We start from the raw sequence: 20,429 nt of genomic DNA, 5'->3' as shown, positions 1-20,429 counted from the left end.
AAAAGTGCTGCACTGGAAAATGCAATTAAAACAGGCAAGTTTGGTTTGTGTAGCTAGTTTGAGAAGAAAGCTCATTACCTGCGGGCTTTACCATAATTGCTTGTGTCTGCTGCCTGTTCTCTATATCTGGCAATATCACCTTGGCAAATCATGCAACGCTGTGCGCTTATCAGAGCAAACTTCACCTAAATGGATTAAAAGACATGTTAGCTTACAAAGTAGATGAAAGAAAAAAAAGTTCTTTGAGGAAAAGAAGCAAACACTATATACCATTTTTCTGAGAGGCTTGCTGCGGATCGCCATGCCATCCATATACTCCTCTAGCTTAAACTGATATGTGCTCTGCAGTTTCTGAAGCAAACCATCAAAGAAAGCTGTTCCCTAGCAGGAGAGATCACAATTTATTAACACACATTTAAAATAAAGCGAACTACCATCAATATCCCAGGGGTGGTGTTGACTGAAAACATTCACATATTTTGAATCGCCATATCAATTTTAAAAATATACTGCTTATACTAGCATTAAAAAATATCCACACTAAATAGCCACCATTGTCTAATAATTTATTACATGACTGTAAACCCCACTTATAAATTAGGGTGCAAAATAAATAAACTATAATTTCTAAGACTCACTTCATCTAAGATTTGTAGGAGTTTTCTGCGGATGGCTTCACTTTCAGCTGAAGGTTCTTTCAGGAAGTGACGGAATTTTTCAATTACTTGATAAAAGACACCTTTCCAAAGCATTTGATCAACGTTGTGCTGATCGCAGAACTCTATATCTATCAGTAGGCAATGCTCATACAGCTGAAGAAGCTCTGACCTGTATCAAGAAATCTATTTTAAAATAAGAGTTGTTGAATTACCAATAACAAGCTATGCCTTCTTTCCATTACCAGAAAAATGGAACAGATGAAAAGAAAACTCTGTTCTTTGAGATCTAGGAGAGTGAGGTATCGAGATATAAAGACATATAAAAGCAAACAGATTTAATCTAATATGCACAACAATGCATGTCAAATTCATTTAAAATTATTTCTGAGCTTCTAATAAAAGTTACAAACATAAATTATGCTTACCTGATCATTTACTTTTCTTCAGATGGAAAGAGTCCACAGCTGCATTCATTACTTTTGGGAATTCAGAACCTGGCCACCAGGAGGAGGCAAAGACACCCCAGCAAAAGGCTTAAATACTCCTCCCACTCCACTCATCCCCCAGTCATTCTGCCGAGGTATGAAGACCGAGCCTCATGGCCTTCACTTCCTAATTAAGTAGCCAAAGCTGACAGAAAAACCAGACTAAGTCCAGAAAGTCTCAACCCCAAAGGAAGAGAACCTCTAAAAGGAACAAATCCTAAAAGGACACTTCCAAAGAGATAATGAAAGGCAAAACCGTAAGAAGGGCGGTATAAAGGACCTAAATCCTCCGAAACTCCAACCCACAACAGGAAGGAACACTCTAGTTCCCAGAAAAAGCGGAAACGACTGAGCATGTCGCTGCGGATCTCAACGGAGTCCCGGCCCACTAGATTGAAAGGTGATTGAGAACTGAACCAATCCTCCACGCCCCTAAGCAACTATGGACCCTCAAGGATGCTAGTTGAAGCTTATAAATAATACAAATAAAACCACACAAATTATATTGAGATCACTAGGCCTCCTCACCGGACCAACCGGACATAAAAAAGGAGCCACATGTCTGAACTAGGCCTCAAAGACAGAAGGATTTGTACCCAGTCAGGACCAGCCTGAAACCAAGGGCCCCAGCACTGTCAAGGCCACATAGAGTCTCCCCGACATGGAGGGATAAAAACAGTAAGGCAGACATTTGTAAATAGTGCGACCACAAAATTGCCAGTATCAATTCCAGAGAAGAAAGTTCCCGAAGGAAACATCACACCACAACCTGAGCTTTAGCCCAAATAAAAATCATCCTCACCGGATGAAGATAAAAGATAAAGCAACTCGTAGGTTATCGCCCAGGAAGAATGGAGAGCCCCGCAGGACCAGCGCAACAGGTGTCCGAGACTTCCAAGCTCAGAACTGGAACAGGATACACAAATAAAGACTATAAGAAGATTACTTGATTAGACTTCCTGTGGGCGGAGCGCTGTGGTAATGGAGTGCGCTCAGGCTCTCCTTTGAGAGGAGCACCGTAACATCAGTGTCCCAGTCATAGAGCCTTATTGTGGGGAGAATATAATACCCTACCCGAGGACATTACATGGCATAAGGAAGTCCAATATACCCTTTTAGGCTGGTTGGGACCAGCCTTAAACACAGAACTGAAGTAGAAGTATGGCAACAAATTGAAGTGCAGGCAGCGCTGCGGCGAAGACTACAAGGGAAAATTACACAACACCCTGCAGAGGGAATACCTTATTTCAGAAACGTCTCGCTAAGAGCTCTGACCCAGGTGAGAGGTGGACCATCCGTCCGGGACTGGGACTCAGAAAGGTGGCTGTGCTGCGTTGGGAGGCACGTGTCGTGCGCCCTGGAGGCTCCGGGCGGCAGCCGTGAAGCAGTGTCCAGGTGATTGTTGGGCTGGAGCTGCCTGGTTGGCAGGGAGAAGTTAATCGACCCCGGACTCTAGCGTCTCACTATCCCCCCTGGAAGCCGGCGTAGCACAGTGACGTCACATCCGCTCTACGGAGCACTGTAGGAGCCTTGGTGGTGGTCAGCAGCATACGGCAAGTGGCAGCAGCGTGGCAGCTCCAGAGATAGCACGTATCGCTTTGGAAGAGAAGGCTCACTGAGAGGTTTCAAATAACGCCGTGAAGATATCGGGGGGGTGAGTACCACTGTATGAGTTGTTTAAGTGGGCACGTTTTTAGGCATATGTAGAAGGCAGTTACTCCACACATATCGTTATATCTTTCGTCCCTGGGTCAGAAATAGAAATTGTGATTGCCGGTGTTGAGGAAATCTTACAGGCTGCAACGCTGGGAGCTGGCACTTTGCAGGTGTGACCCTCATTGATCTCATGCTATTGTTGCCGGTCTCCTGTATCTAGATAATACTGTGTTTTGTCTTTAAGGCCTTAAATACATCAGGGGCTAGGGCCCTAGCATCTTTTGTACAGCAATATATCAGAAAATTCATGGCATTGGAAATTTCCAAGGACTAAGTATATACAAGGCAATACTGCTACCACAAGGCTATTGAAGGATATTAGCCCAAGTTGTAAAGTCTTGAAAATCAAAGAAGAATACATCGCGTCTGGGCCCTATAAGACTTTCTAGTGACTCTAGAGGGACTGGAAAATCTGTGCTTGCAGGCACCCACTAAACCTCTCTCCTTTGCTTAAAGATAGTAATAATTGTCTTTACAGAGTCATAATAGAGGCTATTTAACGTCATATAGAGTAACACAAGGCCGGATAACCACACATGGAATAGAGCGCTTTGAGCAGACTTTACTCTATCAATTGCCTCATGTTTGGCCCTGAAACTATGTATTTAGAAAATAGTTTGTAAAGACTTTGCTAAGTGTGTTCGGTGTATATAAAGTATCTTGTCAGATATCAACACTAAGTTCTATAAAGCTTTCTATATCTGTTAAATATCATGTAACATTCTTGGAGTTGGCGGAATGCAACCGCTTGGGCGCAGTGAATTTTCTGGCTTGAAACCTGGGAAGAGAGAAGTTGTTGCTAATTTTTAGGCAACATATTGAGGTTTGAGCCAAATTTTCGCTCTCAGAATTTTTTTTCTGTTTTTGTTTTTTTTTTTTTTTTTTTTTTTTTCCCCCCTTTTCTTTTTTTCTCCCCATTGAATTCACTAAGGTTCACTAGTTTGGCACACTGAGTGCATTGGATCTGAGATTTTTGCACCCTTTTTTTTTTTTTTTTTTCTCACTACTGGCTAAGTTCAGCCCCTACACACACAAGGAGATCAGTGATTCCCCTTCTTTTTTTTTCTTTTAGTCATTTTTCTCACTTATCAATAGTACAGAACACATCAAAGTTTTTTTTTTGTTTTTTTTTCTCAACAGCCCGCACCCAGTTTTTTTCTTTTTTTTCCTCTTACCCATTTTTTCACTTTTTTCACATATCCACAATACAGAGCTCACTAAGCTCTAAGATCTTTTTTTTTTTTTTTTTTTTTTTTTCACGTTTTTCACATATTCAAAGCACAGAGCTTATCCAAGCTTCAAAAAAAAAATTTTTTTTTTTTTCTTTCCTTCACGTTGGTATTCACAAATAGCACTTAATTCATATATATTGATGTGAATGGAGAGGTTTATCTCACAACAAAAAAACTATTCGCCTAGTATGCCCCCGAAACCGAAAGAGAAGAGAGCCAACTCTAAAAATACAGAATCATTTCATGACACCTCACAAGACCGCAATGTTTTGAATTTTTGTAATGATATGTCTGAGTTTGCTGCGGAAGTAGCTAAAATGATGGCTCCACATTTAGACCTAGTTAAACAAGAGATAAAGTCTGAGATTTTTAATCTTTCCAATGAGATTAGACAATTCACTACCCGTATGGAGGAGGTCGAGACAAGGGTGTCTGACCTGGAAGACAGGTTAAATGCTGTGAGTTCGGCTTCTTCTGTTCAGGATAAGGCCATCACCCAGCTACAAGCGCGAGTTGAAGACCTCGAAGATAGGTCAAGGCGGAACAACCTAAGAGTGATTGGCCTTCCTGAAACAGCGGAATTCCAAGATATATTAAAATTTGTCTCTGTCACACTCCCTCAGGCACTCATGATTCCTCCTCCTCCTACACCCTTTCTGATAGAAAGAGCGCATAGAATTGGGGCACCCAGAGAAAATAACCCTTCATCCAATTCTAGGCCTATTATTTTTAAATTTGTCAATTATCAAAACAAAGTTTTATTTTTGTCCCATTACCGTAAACTTAATTCTCTGGTCATCAACTCTTATAGAATTGCAATTTTTCAAGATTTTTCTGCAGAAACTAGGGCCAAGCGGAGAGAAATGTCCCCTTTCTTTGACAAATTTAGCAAAGCAGAATGTAGTGTAAGATTGGTTTACCCAGCTAAACTTTTAATCAATAAGGCAGGGGTTTTATATGTGGTAAATAATAGTGAGGAAGCCAGGTCTCTTTGTAAAAAAATGGGCATAGTGTGACTAGCAGACGGTAACGCAAAAAGTCTTGGGAAGTTAGTAAACTGTATTTAGAATGGAAAATATTGTTACGTGCATTGGATTTTGTATAAAATTGTATATGGCGCTGTTTTTTTTTTTTCTCTTTTTCCCCGGGTCCCGCCTCCCCCTGCACGAATATATGGGTTATATAAATGTGATGATAGGGGCGAGACACGAGTCCGTTTACTCTCTGGTATATGTTAGACATGCTTAAGCTGGCGTCTTGGAATGTGGGTGGCATAAATTCCCCAATAAAAAGAAAGACCATAATTAAACATTTAGCTAAAATAAAGCCAGATCTCGCCTTCTTACAAGAGACCCATTTGAAAAACTCGGAAATGGGGAAGCTTCAAACTAATTGGGTAGGGGAAGTAATTGCGGCACCGTTTAACACACGCAAAAGAGGAGTAGCCATTCTTTTAAACAAAAATCTAGACTACAAAATAGATTCGTCAGCTATAGATACGGAAGGTCGCTATATTATTGCAGAAATCACGATTAACAAAACTCGTTTTGTGTTTTGCAACATTTATGGGCCAAACAATGCGGATAAGACATTCTGGGACAAGATGGTACTTTATCTCCATAAATTTATAGGTCAGAACCTTATAGTGGCAGGGGATTTTAACCTAACAGCGGACCCTATTCTTGATAGGGTAAGTAAGGATCATAAGGTCGTTCGCGATAGAAAGACTCATACTCTTAAAAAATTTCTGGCGCAACTTGGGTTAATAGACGTGTGGCGCGTCCAAAACCCAGATGTGAGAGCTTTCACGTGTCTAGCAAAAGGCCAGCAATCTCTCTCTAGGATAGACCTCTTTCTGATGGCAGATTCTATGACTGGTTCAGAATGGGAAGCAGACATAAAGGATATAACAATTTCAGATCATGCAGTGATTACACTGTCACTTAATGCACAGCAGTGTCGAAGTACTACTAATCAAAATATTTTATTTCCCAAATACCTAGTGAATAATATCAATTTTCAGAACTGGCTGACTAACCAATGGGCTGATTATGAAACTATTAATAAAGACTATAAAAACAAGCCAGAGATATATTGGGAAGCAGCCAAAGCTGTATTAAGAGGCAATATTAAAGCATACATGTGTAAACTTAAGAAAAGAATTAGACACCAAGAAACCCAACTAAGTAACCAAGTAAAAAATGCGTACAGAACATATCTGAATGAACATACGAGAGATAAATGGCAGAAATATATAGAGGCCAAAACGGCACGTGATATTTTTATCAAACAAAAAACTGCCCTAGATATTCAGAGGCAAAAAGCCTTGTACGGAGGGTTTGTTGGGAGATCGGCCAAATTCTTGGCTAGGCTCACTAAAAAGAATCATAGGAACCCAATAACAGCTATTAGATCTAGCACAGCTAGGTTCACTAATAACGCAGACATTACTAAGATCTTTTTTGACTATTTTAGTGCCCTCTACACTGCCGAAGAGTATCCAATAGAAAAGCAGACAGCATTTTGGGACAAGATTCAGATTCCTAAAATATCCCCAGAAAGCCTAGCAGAGATAAACAAACCGATTGATATGGAAGAGATAGTGGCAGCTATTAAGTCTGCCAAAACGAACAAAGCAGCGGGTCCTGACTGTCTTCCCATTGAATTTTATAGGATTCTTCAACCACATGTTGTTTCAGCTTTGGAAAAACTGTTTAATTTCTATTTCATCAGGAATAATAATTGCTCACCATACTTTGCTGCGGCGGTGATATCTTTAATTCTTAAAAAAAACAAAGAACCAGATCTCCCAGAATCATATAGACCGATTTCCGTATTAAATACGGATTATAAATTGCTCACGGCCATTCTAGCAAATAGATTAAAACTTCACCTTGGTGCAATTATTCATGAAAATTAGTCAGGGTTCATGGCAGGGAGAAATCCTTCCAGGAACATACGAAAAGTCATGACCTTGATAGATTTTTTCTGGAACAAATTCAGAACAACAAGATATAGGGACACAGTAGACCTCGCCTTATTAACATTAGATGCAGAAAAAGCGTTTGATCGCATTGCTTGGAAACATCTATTTTATACTTTAGTACAATTCGGCTTCACAGGACACTTCCATAAATTTATACAGTTAATATATTCTTCCCCTATTTCATCTTTACTCATTAATGGGCAGATTTCTCAACGGATTGTTCTACAACGGGGTACACGTCAGGGCTGCCCCTTATCCCCGCTGTTGTTTAACATCTCGTTAGAACCCTTAGCAATTCTACTGCTGAAACAACTAGAGGGGATTCGGGTTGGAGATCAGAAATTAATATTGTTAATGTATGCGGATGACATACTTTTGGGTTTGAGCAACATTGAACAAAGTCTTTCTTGTTTACTTGATGTAATCGAAATGTTTGGCAAAATTTCGGGTTATAAAATCAATCTCACTAAATCTGAGCTATTATGGCTCAATAGGAAAGATTGTCATATTAAGCATCCTTTCATCGAGACGTCACAGATAACCTATCTTGGGATTAAGTTAACTGCAAATCCAGAGGAGTGGTATAAGTTAAATTTCGGTAAATGCTTTTTAGAGTGTATAGATAAGATGAATGGATGGAGGAACTTACCTATATCCTTAACAGCTAGGGTTACACTTATAAAAACTATTCTATTCCCCAAATTATTCTATCTCATACAAAATCTGCCAATCCCTATTCACAATAGCGATATAAAAAATTACAACAGGGCATGCTCGAATTTAATCTGGAGTGGCGCCAGAGTGCGTATCTCTGCCGCACGTCTCATGTGTAATAAAGAAGCTGCAGGTTTGTCCCTGCCTAATTTGCATTTTTATAGCTTGGCAGCACGGTTAAAGGTTGCCGTTGATTGGCTAACGCAATGTGATCAGGTTTCGCCGGTACTCTGGGAGACAGCTTTGGTGGCCCCTTTTCGGTTGGATGCTATCTTACATTGCCCTATGAATGCTCTCCCATCCTCGCTTTTTTCGCTCAGTACTTTTAGGTACGTCATTCTAGCATGGCAAAAATGTTGCTCCCTCGCGGACTGTTCACCTTATATCTCCAATTATCTACCCATTACGGGGAACCCTAACTTTGCACCAGGACTGTCAGATAAAGTCTTTAGGATATGGTTTACTAAAGGTTTGGTATTTGTCGCCCAAATGTTGGATGTGAATCGCACACCTTTAACCTTTGCTGAACTGAAACATACATTTGGGCTTGAAAACAAAGATTTCTACGCCTATTTGCAGCTAAGACATTTTTTCTTTGAGTTAAGGCAAAGCTATGGATTAGATTGGACTCTTTCGGTTCTCCAAGCTAAAATTAATATCTTTCAAGGAGGCCTATATTCTATATCTCCATTTTACAGCCTTTTGAACCAGGGGCCTTCAGCTCTTCAAAGAGAATTCATTGCTGCAAAATGGAATAGGTTTTTTCCGGCGGTGAATAGTCAGACCATCGAGAACACTTTCAAAATAATTGGAAATAGTTGGGTACTGACGGCGTGGAGAGAAACTCAAATTAAACTATCCTTTATGACATACCTGACCCCAATTAGGTTGACCAATTGGTACAGGATACAGACGGTGTGTCCCAAATGTTCCTCTCACACCGCTGATTTACTACACTGCTTTTGGAGTTGCCCTAGGATTATTCAATTTTGGCGCAGGGTAGAATATTGGATACAGGCTTCGCTTAAGATAGACTTTAACTTTCAATCAACACAGATATTTTTTTTAGTGCAACCACAAATTGTCCCTAGAAACTTCAAATTAATTAATCAGATTATATTTCTTGGTCGTAATATAATACTGAGAGCCTGGAAGGCAAAAACAGCACCTAAATTGAATGAGCTTAAAAACGCGTTGATGACCCATTTTACACAAGAACAGTGGAACTTACAAGACGTTTCAGATGAAAGGTTAGCCAAGTTCTTTAATCAATGGGGAACATTTATTTTATCTTTTCCAGTTGAAGTGCAGGTTAGGATGGTTAAACCTTTCAGCGAGACTGCATACATGCAACTTCAGATATTGGCAGGTCATTTTCCCCGATCCTGGCATAACATGGGAGAGCTGGAAAGAGACTGACTATGGTGGGGGGAGATAGGTCCCGGTCGGGGAAAGAACCTTTTTTTTTTTTTTTTTTTTTTTTTTCGTTGTTATACATTTATTTTATGTGTCTTGCTTTTCAGCGTTATCTGTTGCTTCTGTTAAATTATACATATAGCGAGGTTGTTGTACAAACAGGTGTTATTCAAGATTTGAGTCAAAAAGAGGAAAATATTAGAAAATAGGAGTGTATGGAATCGGGGATGTTGATAAGTGTACTATTCTTTCTTTGTTTTGGTTTACAAGGGGGTTGACAATATTCCATAACGAATCATTTTTGTATTTGTTATCTGTCGTGCTTTGTTTCATAAGATGTTATATTCAGCCCTGCGTGGCAGAAAGAAGTGGATTTCTGTGATGTGTACACTTATTTTGTGTTAAATAAATAAACATTTAAAAGAAAAAAAAAAAAAAAAAAAGAAGATTACTTCATCCCCTTATGTCTATGCATGCAAGCTAGTCAAAGATTAAGACTAAGAGTCCCCAGACCCATTAAGAGTGGGATCCAGCAGCGCCAAAAACGTGCCTTAGTAGAACACAAAGTAACGCCAGTCTATAACGAAAAGGCGCAACATACCTCCGCCGGGACAAAAGTAAACACCGGCCCCGAAGGTTGACCCCCTGAGGCCGTCAGGAATGCGGAAATGAAGTCACAAGGTAAACCGTGCAGTCCATGAAAAAGCGTGCCCGACCGTAAAGGCCACGTCACTAGACATAGGCCGTTATGTTCCAAAATAGCCATTAGCCGAAGCAACACTACACAGTAGCAGACAGAATCACATAAACATGATTATAAATCCCCCTGTTCAATAACCCCCTCAGGAGATATTAACCCTTGATTCCTAGATACAAAAAGGAGCCTCACTGAGAGCCTATGTTAAAGTTATCCCAGAAAGGTTGTAGCCCCTCTTGGAAAAACAGTTGTAATTACAATACATCCATGGTGAAAATGAAATGATTTAACCGGAATCTACGCCGTGGAACAGGAACACGGCCCTTCAAGTGTGACAGATAGTAGCGTAGCTTCTGCCATGAAAAAAAAGCAGGCAGCGAAACTAGTCAACGCTGATTGCTTGTGGAGCTGTTAATATGAATTGGGATGGTTTTGCAGAAAGTCTCTCCCTGCATTTTCGGACAATAACTTTCACCCAGGCTCTCACTGAGAGGCTGACAGGACTACTTAAAACCCCAGTCCCATGCCTTAGAGTACTACCCTCCATAAGAGACTATCGAAAACTTCTGACACTTCTCTGCCAACCTCCTGGGATGAAAGGCAAAGAATGACTGGGGGATGAGGGGATTGGGAGGAGTATTTAAGCCTTTGGCTGGGGTGTCTTTGACTCCTCCTGGTGGCCAGGTTCTGAATTCCGAAAGGTAATGAATGCAGCTGTGGACTCTTTCCATTTATGAAGAAAATGTGTAATAACTTTACTCATGCACTTAACCAGATAAGCTTTTCAACACCCTTGCTCTGAGTGCTGGTAACATCATGAAAGCATATTGCAAAGTGTGCATTTCAATTTCACTTTCAAATGTCACTTTAATGGGAATACATGCACATTTTGCAAGACATCAATTTTAAGTTCATGAAAGTGACCTTATAGCTCCCTAAAACAAAAAGGTATGTGGAACACTGTAAAATGGCATACAATGTATGGGTATGACTTATACAACATAAGAGCCAGAAGCCTTTAAGGGGGTATTTGAATACAGATATAAGAAGAACAGTTCAAGCAGTTTGGATCAAGAAGTAAAATAGGTACTCCCTAAACCACAGGATTTCCCAAGCCCTGGTTTAAAATTATTATTTATATTTTTTTTCACAACACAGGTTAAGATGTAGGGCTGTGGGAGGCCATAACTCACCTAAGTTGTGCCATTTTGCCAAGTCCCTCTGTGCTTATAACATCCCGAGAGAGCAAGTTGCTAAGCTGTAGCTCCTGGTTATCTGCAAGTCTTAAAATGCGATTCAGTTCTTGTTGCTGCATAGTCCTTACCTGTTGCTCCATCTCCTCTGGGGTCATTTGGGTACTAGGGTATGACCCTGATGAATATTGCCCAGCTTGAGATGGGAATCCAGGATAGTATGACCCTGGGTACATGACATTACTGGGACTCAAAGAATATGGCATGGAGAAACCAGAATAGGGGTATGAAGGGCGGGCATAGTAATATGGATTATCAGAGTTTTGGAATTTGTAGTAAGAGGCCTGTGGCATTGATTGGTAAGAATCACCTTGGGAAGAAGGTGAAGTCTCATCATCAGTGTCTAGAAAATGCAGTTGTTGGTTCTGATTCTTAAGAGCTGGCTTTTGTTCAGGGTTATTTGGATCCCACAACCGTCTGTTTACTCCACCTCGTCCGCGACCACGAGCACTTTTGCTGCTTGCAGAAGTAAAAAGAAGCTTTGTGCTGCTGTGATTTGTTTCAAGTGTTCCAGCAGTATTAGAGGACAGGTCAGTGTTGGCTGGTAGGATCAGGATGCCTCTTCCTCTGCCTCGTGGTTCAGGAGACTTTTCTCTCACTTTTTCTATATATTTATTTGTTTTATATTGATGGCTAGATTTTTCTCCTTGTCTCATGACCTGTTCACCATCAGGGGTACCCTCTGGAGTAGATTCCCTTTGAACATCCCCTCCTTTCTTTTCTTTGCTGCTCATCCTCCTCCCACTATCTCCTTTAACCATCCATACTTTATCAGTGGGTTGCTGCCTCTTGTTTTCCTGTTCTCGGTTTTGATTTGAACCGTCTAACCATTCACTGCTATCTTCTTCAAAAGAGTCAGTAGAGGAAAAAGAGACACGTTTTTTCATCCGTGTCTTTTCTCGTCGGTCTCCAAACGGCTTTCCACGGTCTTGGCGTCTTTTTATTCCCTCCATTAAAAGAGCTTCCTCGCTGCTGTTGTTACTCCCAGCAGAGCTTGTGCTGCAAGTTCTAGTTCGGGTCCTGCGTTTGTCAGAATGTGAATAACGTTTGGTGGAGCCAGACTTTTTCTCATCTTTTCCAGGCTTCTCCAAGGAAACATTCTCAACTATCTTGACACTCTTATCTTTATCACTTCTCCGAGTCTTCTCATTTTTGTTTGGTTTATTCCTATCATCTTGGGATACTCCATGATTTAACGATTTTATATCCCTCAGAATGCACTTCTCCAACTTTCCCTCATCTATTTTGATTTGCCCTATCATTCTGACACAATCTTCGTCTACTGTTTCACTTAAAGATTCTTTCACAGGTGGCTGTGTGCGTCTTCCTGGCTGGTAGATAAGTCGGTCAGGCTTCTTGTTTCTTTTACTAATCTTCTGATCTTGTCCTTCATAATTACCAGTGATTGGGCTATTCTGCGCTAAAATATCTTCTTGATTAGCATCTACAGGTGAGCTTATCCCATTTAGAACAGAGGGCTCCTCATTTTTCTCACTGCTGTTATTTGGCTCACCACTAGATGCATCAAGTTTACCTTTGTTTCTCAGCCTGGAGAGCCCAGGTTTGTAGATCTCAATATCAGGTCGCCTATTGTCTCTCCGTTGTCTATGCTCTTTCAAATCTTTCATATTCTCTGGAAAATCAAATAAAAATAGCCAACTTAAGCAGAAAAAAAACAAACAAATTTGGCAAGTTTATTTTAAATAGCTATCAATAATGACTATAACTAGACTTTTTAAAGTACTATAATAATAATAATAATAATAATAATAATAATAATAATAATAAAAGGGGAGAGGATGCCAAACAAGCCATGGAGATTTATTATAGGGGTGTATCAGTGTTACAAAGACCACAAAACCGGTAAAGAATTCAAGGTGAACAAAACTAGGGTGAACCCTTAAAGGGACAGTCTAGGCCAAAATAAACTTTCATGATTCAGATAGAGCATGTAATTTTAAACAATTTTCCAATTTACTTTTATCACCAATTTTGCTTTGTTCTCTTGGTATTCTTAGTTGAAAGCTTAACCTAGGAGGTTCATATGCTAATTTCTTAAACCTTGAAGCCCACCTCTTTCAGATTGCATTTTAACAGTTTTTCACCACTAGAGGGTGTTAGTTCACATATTTCATATAGATAACACTGTGCTCGTGCACGATAAGTTATCTGGGAGCAGGCACTTATTGGCTAGTCTGTCAAAAGAACTGAAAAAAGGGGCAGTTTGCAGAGGTTTGATACAAGATAATCACAGAGGTTAAAAGTATATTAATATAACTGTGTTGGTAATGCAAAACTGGGGAATGGGTAATAAAGGGATTATCTATCTTTTAAAACAATAAAAAATCTGGTGTAGACTGTCCCTTTAAATGAAGAAACTCGAATTGCTATAAATCAGAGTCCTTTAAGCCTTTCCTTTATTGACAATACTTCCATCTCTCAGGGTCTTAATAAGTAATACACCTTACTATTTTAACACAAGTTACATTGGCTTTATGTAAATCATAAAGGCACATTAAACACTTAATACATGTTAAAAATATATCATTGAGGTTATTCCCCACCTCCCTCTAGTCATCAGTGCTATCATGTTGAGAGCTAAACTTATTGTCCAATATCCCTTAAGATTTGATTATGGATGAGATTTTGAGAATAAGATCTAAGGGTTTCATCTCGGAAGCCAGATAACTAGTGATGGGGGTCCCCAGGGCAAGACGTATGGGGTGTATTTGTAGAAAAAACAAAACAAAATTTATGCTTACCTGATAAATTTCTTTCTCTTGTGGTGTATCCAGTCCACGGGTTCATCCATTACTTGCAAAGAGGACACCCACAGCAGAGCTGTCTATATAACTCCTCCCCTAACCCCCACCTCCAGTCATTCGACAGAAGACAAGTAAGAAAAAGGAGAAACTATAGGGTGCAGTGGTGACTGTAGTTTTAAATATAAAAACACCTGCCTTAAAGTGACAGGGCGGGCCGTGGACTGGATACACCACAAGAGAAAGAAATTTATCAGGTAAGCATAAATTTTGTTTTCTCTTGTAAGGTGTTTCCAGTCCACGGGTTCATCCATTACTTGTGGGATACCAATACCAAAGCTTTAGGACACGGATGAAGGGAGGGACAAGGCAGGAACTTAAACGGAAGGCACCACTGCCTGTAAGAGCTTTCTCCCAAAAATAGCCTCCGAGGAAGCAAAAGTATCAAATTTGTAGAATTTAGAAAAAGTATGAAGCGAAGACCAAGTCGCCGCCTTACAAATCTGTTCAACAGAGGCCTCATGTTTAAAAGCCCAAGTGGAAGCTACCGCTCTAGTAGAATGAGATGTAATTCTTTCAGGAGGCTGCTGGCCAGCAGTCTCATAAGCTAACCGGATTATGCTTCTCAGCCAAAAAGAAAGAGAAGTTGCCTTTTGGCCTCTCCTCCTCCCAGAGTAGACAACAAACAATGCAGATGTTTGACAAAAATCCTTAGTAGCTTGTAAATAAAACTTTAAAGCACGAACCACGTCAAGATTGTGTAACAGACGTTCCTTCTTTGAAGAAGGATTAGGACACAGTGACGGAACCACAATTTCCTGATTGATATTATTATTAGATACTACCTTAGGAAGAAATCCAGGTTTGGTACGCAAAACTACCTTATCTGCATGGAAGATCAGATAAGGGGAATCACACTGTAAGGAAGATAGCTCAGAAACTCTTCAAGCCGAAGAGATAGCTACTAAGAACAGAACTTTCCAAGATAAAAGCTTGATATCTATGGAATGCAAAAGTTCAAACGGAACCACTTGAAGAACTTTAAGAACTAAATTTAAACTCCATGGCGGAGCAACAGGTTTAAACACAGGCTTGATTCTAACTAAAGCCTGACAAAACGCCTGAACGTCTGGAACATCTGCCAGACGCTTGTGCAAAAGAATAGACAGAGCAGAAATCTGTCCCTTTAAGGAACTAGCCGATAATCCCTTTTCCAATCCCTCTTGGAGAAAAGATAAAATCCTAGGAATCCTGACCTTACTCCATGAGTAACCCTTGGATTCACACCAATGAAGATATTTACACCATATCTTACGATAGATTTTCCTGGTGACAGGCTTTCGAGCCTGAATCAAGGTATCAATGACCGAATCGGAGAAACCACATTTTGATAAAATCAAGCGTTCAATCTCCAAGCAGTCAGATGCAGACAAATTAGATTTGGATGTTTGAATGGACCTTGGAGTAGAAGGTCCTGCCTCAGCGGTAGAGTCCATGGTGGAAAGGATGACATGTCCACCAGATCTGCATACCAAGTTCTGCGTGGCCACGCAGGTGCTATCAAAATCACAGAAGCTCTCTCCTGCTTGATCTTGGCAATCAGACGAGGGAGGAGAGGAAATGGTGGAAACACATAAGCCAGGCTGAAGGACCAGGGCACTGCTAGAGCATCTATCAGTGCTGCCTGGGGATCCCTTGACCTGGACCCGTAACAAGGAAACTTGGCGTTCTGGCGAGACGCCATCAGATCCAGTTCTGGTTTGCCCCATAGTTGAATCAGCTGGGCAAATACCTCCGGATGGAGTTCCCACTCCCCCAGATGAAAAGTCTGCCGACTTAGAAAGTCCGCCTCCCAGTTCTCTACTCCTGGGATATGGATAGCTGAGAGATGGCAAGAGTGAACCTCTGCCCATAGAATTATCTTGGAAACCTCCATCATTGCCAGGGGACTCCTTGTTCCCCCCTGATGGTTGATATAGGCTACAGTCGTGATATTGTCCGACTGAAATCTGATGAATCTGACCGCAGCTAGCTGAGGTCAAGCCTGAAGAGCAGTGAATATCGCTCTGAGTTCCAGAATGTTTATCGGAAGGAGGGCTTCCTCCTGAGTCCACAAACCCTGAGCCAGAAGGCTGGCATCTGTTGTCACTATTTAACAGAGGAGACAAATCTGTGTAGTCCCCATTCCACTGATTGAGCATGCAAAGTTGCAGCGGTCTGAGATGTAGGCGGGCAAACGGAACTATGTCCATTGCAGCTACCATTAGGCCGGTCATTTCCATACACTGAGCCACTGACGGCCGAGAAGTGGAATGAAGAACACGGCAGGAAGTTAAAAGCTTTGATATCTTGACCTCTGTCAGAAAAAATTTCATTTCTATTGAATCTATCAGAGTTCCTAGGAAGGAAACTCTCGTGAAAGGAGAGAAAGAACTCTTTTTCTCTGTTCACTTTCCACCCGTGAGACCTCAGAAAGGCCAGAACAATGTCCGTATGGGACTTGGTGATTTGAAAAGTCGACGCCTGGATCAGAATGTCGTCTAGGTAAGGAGCCACCGCTATGCCCCGCGGCCTTAGAACCGCCAGAAGGGACCCTAGAACCTTTGTAAAGACTCTTGGCGCCGTGGCTAACCCGAAGGGAAGAGCCACAAACTGGTAATGCCTGTCTAGGAAGGGGAACCTGAGGAACTGATTATGCTCTCTGTGAATCGGAATGTGGAGATAAGCATCCTTTAAGTCCACGGTAGTCATATATTGACCCTCCTGGATCATAGGGAGGATGGTTCGGATTGTCTCCATCTTGAAGGATGGAACCCTGAGAAATTTGTTTAGGATCTTGAGATCCAAGATTGGTCTGAAAGTTCCCTCTTTTTTGGGAACTATAAACAGGTTTGAATAGAAACCCTGCCCCTGTTCCTCCCTTGGAACTGGGTGGATCACTCCCATAACCAGTAGGTCTTGAACGCAACGTAAGAATGTCTCTCTCTTTATCTGGTTTGCAGACAATTGTGAGAGATGAAATCTCCCCTTTGGAGATGACCCTTTGAATTCCAGAAGACATCCCTGGGAAACAATCTCTAGTGCCCAGGGATCCTGGACGTCTCTTGCCCAAGCCTGGGCGAAGAGAGAAAGTCTGCCCCCAACTAGATCCGGTCCCGGATCGGGGGCTACTCCTTCATGCTGTCTTAGAGGCAGCAGCAGGTTTTTTGGCCTGCTTCCCTTTGTTCCAAGTCTGGTTAGGTCTCCAGACTGGTTTGGACTGGGCAAAATTTCCCTCGTTTTGCATTAGAGGAAGCCGAAGCTGCGCCACCCTTGAAGTTTCGAAAGGAACGAAAATTATTCTGTTTGGTCCTTAATTTATTGGACCTATCCTGAGGAAGGGCGTGACCTTTTCCTCCGGTAATGTCAGAGATGATTTCCATCAGGCCAGGCCCAAATAGTGTCTGTCCTTTGAAGGGGATGTTAAGAAGCTTAGACTTTGAAGTAACGTCTGCTGACCAGGACTTAAGCCATAGCGCCCTACACGCCAGAATGGCAAAACCTGAATTCTTAGCCGTTAGCTTGGTTAAATGAAAAACGGCATCAGAAATAAAGGAATTAGCTAACTTAAGAGCTTTAATCCTGTCTAAGGTATCATCTAACGGGGTCTCCACCTGTAGAGCCTCCTCAAGAGACTCGAACCAAAAAGCCACTGCAGCAGTAACTGGAGCAATGCATGCAAGAGGCTGGAGAATAAAACCTTGATGAACAAAAATTTTCTTAAGGAGACCCTCCAATTTTTTATCCATAGGATCTAGGAAAGCACAACTGTCCTCGACAGGGATAGTTGTACGCTTAGCTAGGGTAGAAACAGCTCCCTCCACCTTAGGGACCGTCTGCCAAGTGTCCCGTATGGCGACACCTATGGGAAACATCTTTTTAAAAGCAGGAGGGGGAGAAAACGGCACACCTGGTCTATCCCATTCCTTAGTAATAATTTCCGAAAACCTCTTAGGGACTGGAAAAACATCAGTGTAAACAGGCACTGCAAAGTATTTGTCCATTTTACACAATTTCTTTGGAACTACAATGGGGTCACAGTCATCCAGAGTCGCTAAAACCTCCCTGAGCAATAAGCGGAGGTGTTCGAGCTTAAATTTAAACGCTGTCATTTCAGAATCGGGCTGAAGTAAAGCCTTCCCTGAATCTGAAATGTCACCCTCATATAGAAACTCCCTTGCACCAGCTTCGGAGCCTAGTGAGGGTATATCGGACACAGCTATTAAAACGTCAGAAAGCTCTGTATTTCTTCTAGCCCCAGAGCTGTCTCGCTTTCCTTGTAACCCTGGCAGTTTGGACAATACCTCTGTGAGGGTAGAATTCATAACTCCTGCCATGTCCTGTAAGGTAAAAGAATTAGACGCGCTAGATGTACTTGGCGTCACTTGGGCGGGAGTTATAGGTTCTGACACATGGGGAGAGCTAGATGGCATAACCTCTCTTTTTTCAGCCTGAGAAACATCTGGAGATAAATCTTTAAAAGCCATAATATGATCTTTATAGTTTATAGAAATTTCAGTACATTTGGTACACATTCTAAGAGGGGGTTCCACAATGGCTTCTAAACATATTGAACAAGGAGTTTCCTCTATGTCAGACATGTTTAACAGACTAGTAATGACACCAGCAAGCTTGGAAAACACTTTAATAAATGTGAAACAGCAATTAAAGAAAAACGGTACTGTGCCTTTAAGAGAAAAAAAAACTAGCACTTAAACTGCAAAAAATGCAGTGTTAAAATGTAGTAAAGTCTTCGAAATTTTACAGTGTGTGTAAGGGACTAAAGCAACATCGCACCCACTTGCAAATGGATGATTAACCCCTTAGCCCCCAAACCGGATTTAAAAAACGTCAACCACCGGTAAAAGACAGTTAAGCCCCTTGCCACAGTTCTGCTGTGGCTCCTAGCTGCCCTCAAATGCGATTAGGGAAGAAATAAGCCCTCTATAGTGGTCCTCAGAAGCAAGAGGACTCCTATAGGGAATCTGGATGTCTCAGTCTGAAAGAAAACTGCCAACTAAAGCGCGAAAATAGGCCCCTCCCACCATGTACTCAATGTCAGAGGGGCCTTAAGGAAATACTCCTAGGAGTATCTGACTAGCCATGTGGAAAACTAGGCCCCAAATAAAGACTTATCACCCTCAGAGAGAAAAACGTCCCATTTATGAAACATGTAAACGTTTTGTCACTAACGTTTTGTCACTAATTAATATGAGTATTAACATGAGTATTACCATATTTTGTAAGCATGATCACTGCATCTAGCTTACCTCAAATACATAAGGTTCTGTCAGCATTTTCTAGAACTTATCCTTTCTCTAGAAATAAAAGTACAGAGCATACCTCAAAGCAGGTAATCTGCAGACCGTTCCCCCAACTGAAGTTATCCCATACTCTTCAGTTATGTGTGAGAACAGCAATGGACCTTAGTTGCAAACCTCTAAGATCATCAACCTCCAGGCAGAACTCTTCTTCTAATTTCTGCCTGAGAGTAAAACAGTACAACGCCGGTACCGTTTAAAAAACATAATTTATGCTTACCTGATAAATTCCTTTCTCCTGTAGTGTAGTCAGTCCACGGGTCATCCATTACTTATGGGATTATATCTCCTCCCTAACAGGAAGTGCAAGAGGATCACCCAAGCAGAGCTGCTATATAGCTCCTCCCCTCTACGTCATACCCAGTCATTCGACCGAAACCAAACGAGAAAGGAGAAACTATAGGGTGCAGTGGTGACTGGAGTTTAATTTAAAATTTAGACCTGCCGTAAAAACAGGGCGGGCCGTGGACTGACTACACTACAGGAGAAAGGAATTTATCAGGTAAGCATAAATTATGTTTTCTCCTGTTAAGTGTAGTCAGTCCACGGATCATCCATTACTTCTGGGATACCAATACCAAAGCTAAAAGTACACGGATGACGGGAGGGACAGGCAGGACCTTTACACGGAAGGAACCACTGCCTGAAGAACCTTTCTCCCAAAAACAGCCTCCGAAGAAGCAAAAGTGTTAAATTTGTAAAATTTTGAAAAGGTGTGAAGTGAAGACCAAGTTGCAGCCTTGCCAATCTGTTCAACAGAGGCCTCATTTTTAAAGGCCCAAGTGGAAGCCACAGCTCTGGTAGAATGAGCTGTAATTCTTTCAGGAGGCTGCTGTCCAGCAGTCTCATAGGCTAAACGTATTATGCTACGAAGCCAGAAGGAGAGAGAGGTAGCCGAAGCCTTTTGACCTCTCCTCTGTCCAGAATAAACGACAAACAGGGAAGAAGTTTGTCGAAAATCTTTAGTTGCCTGCAAATAAAATTTCAGGGCACGGACGACGTCCAGATTGTGCAGAAGTCGTTCCTTCTTTGAAGAAGGGTTAGGGCACAATGATGGAACAACAATCTCTTGATTGATATTCCTGTTAGTGACTACCTTAGGTAAGAACCCAGGTTTAGTACGCAGAACTACCTTGTCTGAATGAAAAA

General features: G+C 41.4%; 1 protein-coding gene across 3 annotated transcripts in view; it reads right to left on the bottom strand.

The window, feature by feature from the left end:
* Nucleotides 1-20,429, bottom strand: part of SMG6 (SMG6 nonsense mediated mRNA decay factor) — a 759,224-nt gene that overhangs the window by 651,360 nt on the left and 87,435 nt on the right. For all 3 annotated transcript variants that reach the window (XM_053706210.1, XM_053706211.1, XM_053706212.1), the window contains exons 2-5: nucleotides 11,099-12,791; nucleotides 639-828; nucleotides 271-381; nucleotides 79-185 (exon numbers count right to left, since the gene is read on the bottom strand). In XM_053706210.1, the coding sequence (XP_053562185.1) occupies nucleotides 79-185; nucleotides 271-381; nucleotides 639-828; nucleotides 11,099-12,791 (2,101 nt within the window). The remainder of the gene's footprint in view (nucleotides 1-78; nucleotides 186-270; nucleotides 382-638; nucleotides 829-11,098; nucleotides 12,792-20,429) is intronic.

The sequence above is a fragment of the Bombina bombina genome, chromosome 3, assembly GCF_027579735.1.
Source record: "Bombina bombina isolate aBomBom1 chromosome 3, aBomBom1.pri, whole genome shotgun sequence".
NCBI lineage: Eukaryota > Metazoa > Chordata > Amphibia > Anura > Bombinatoridae > Bombina > Bombina bombina.
This window is presented reverse-complemented; position numbering and strand designations above follow the sequence as displayed.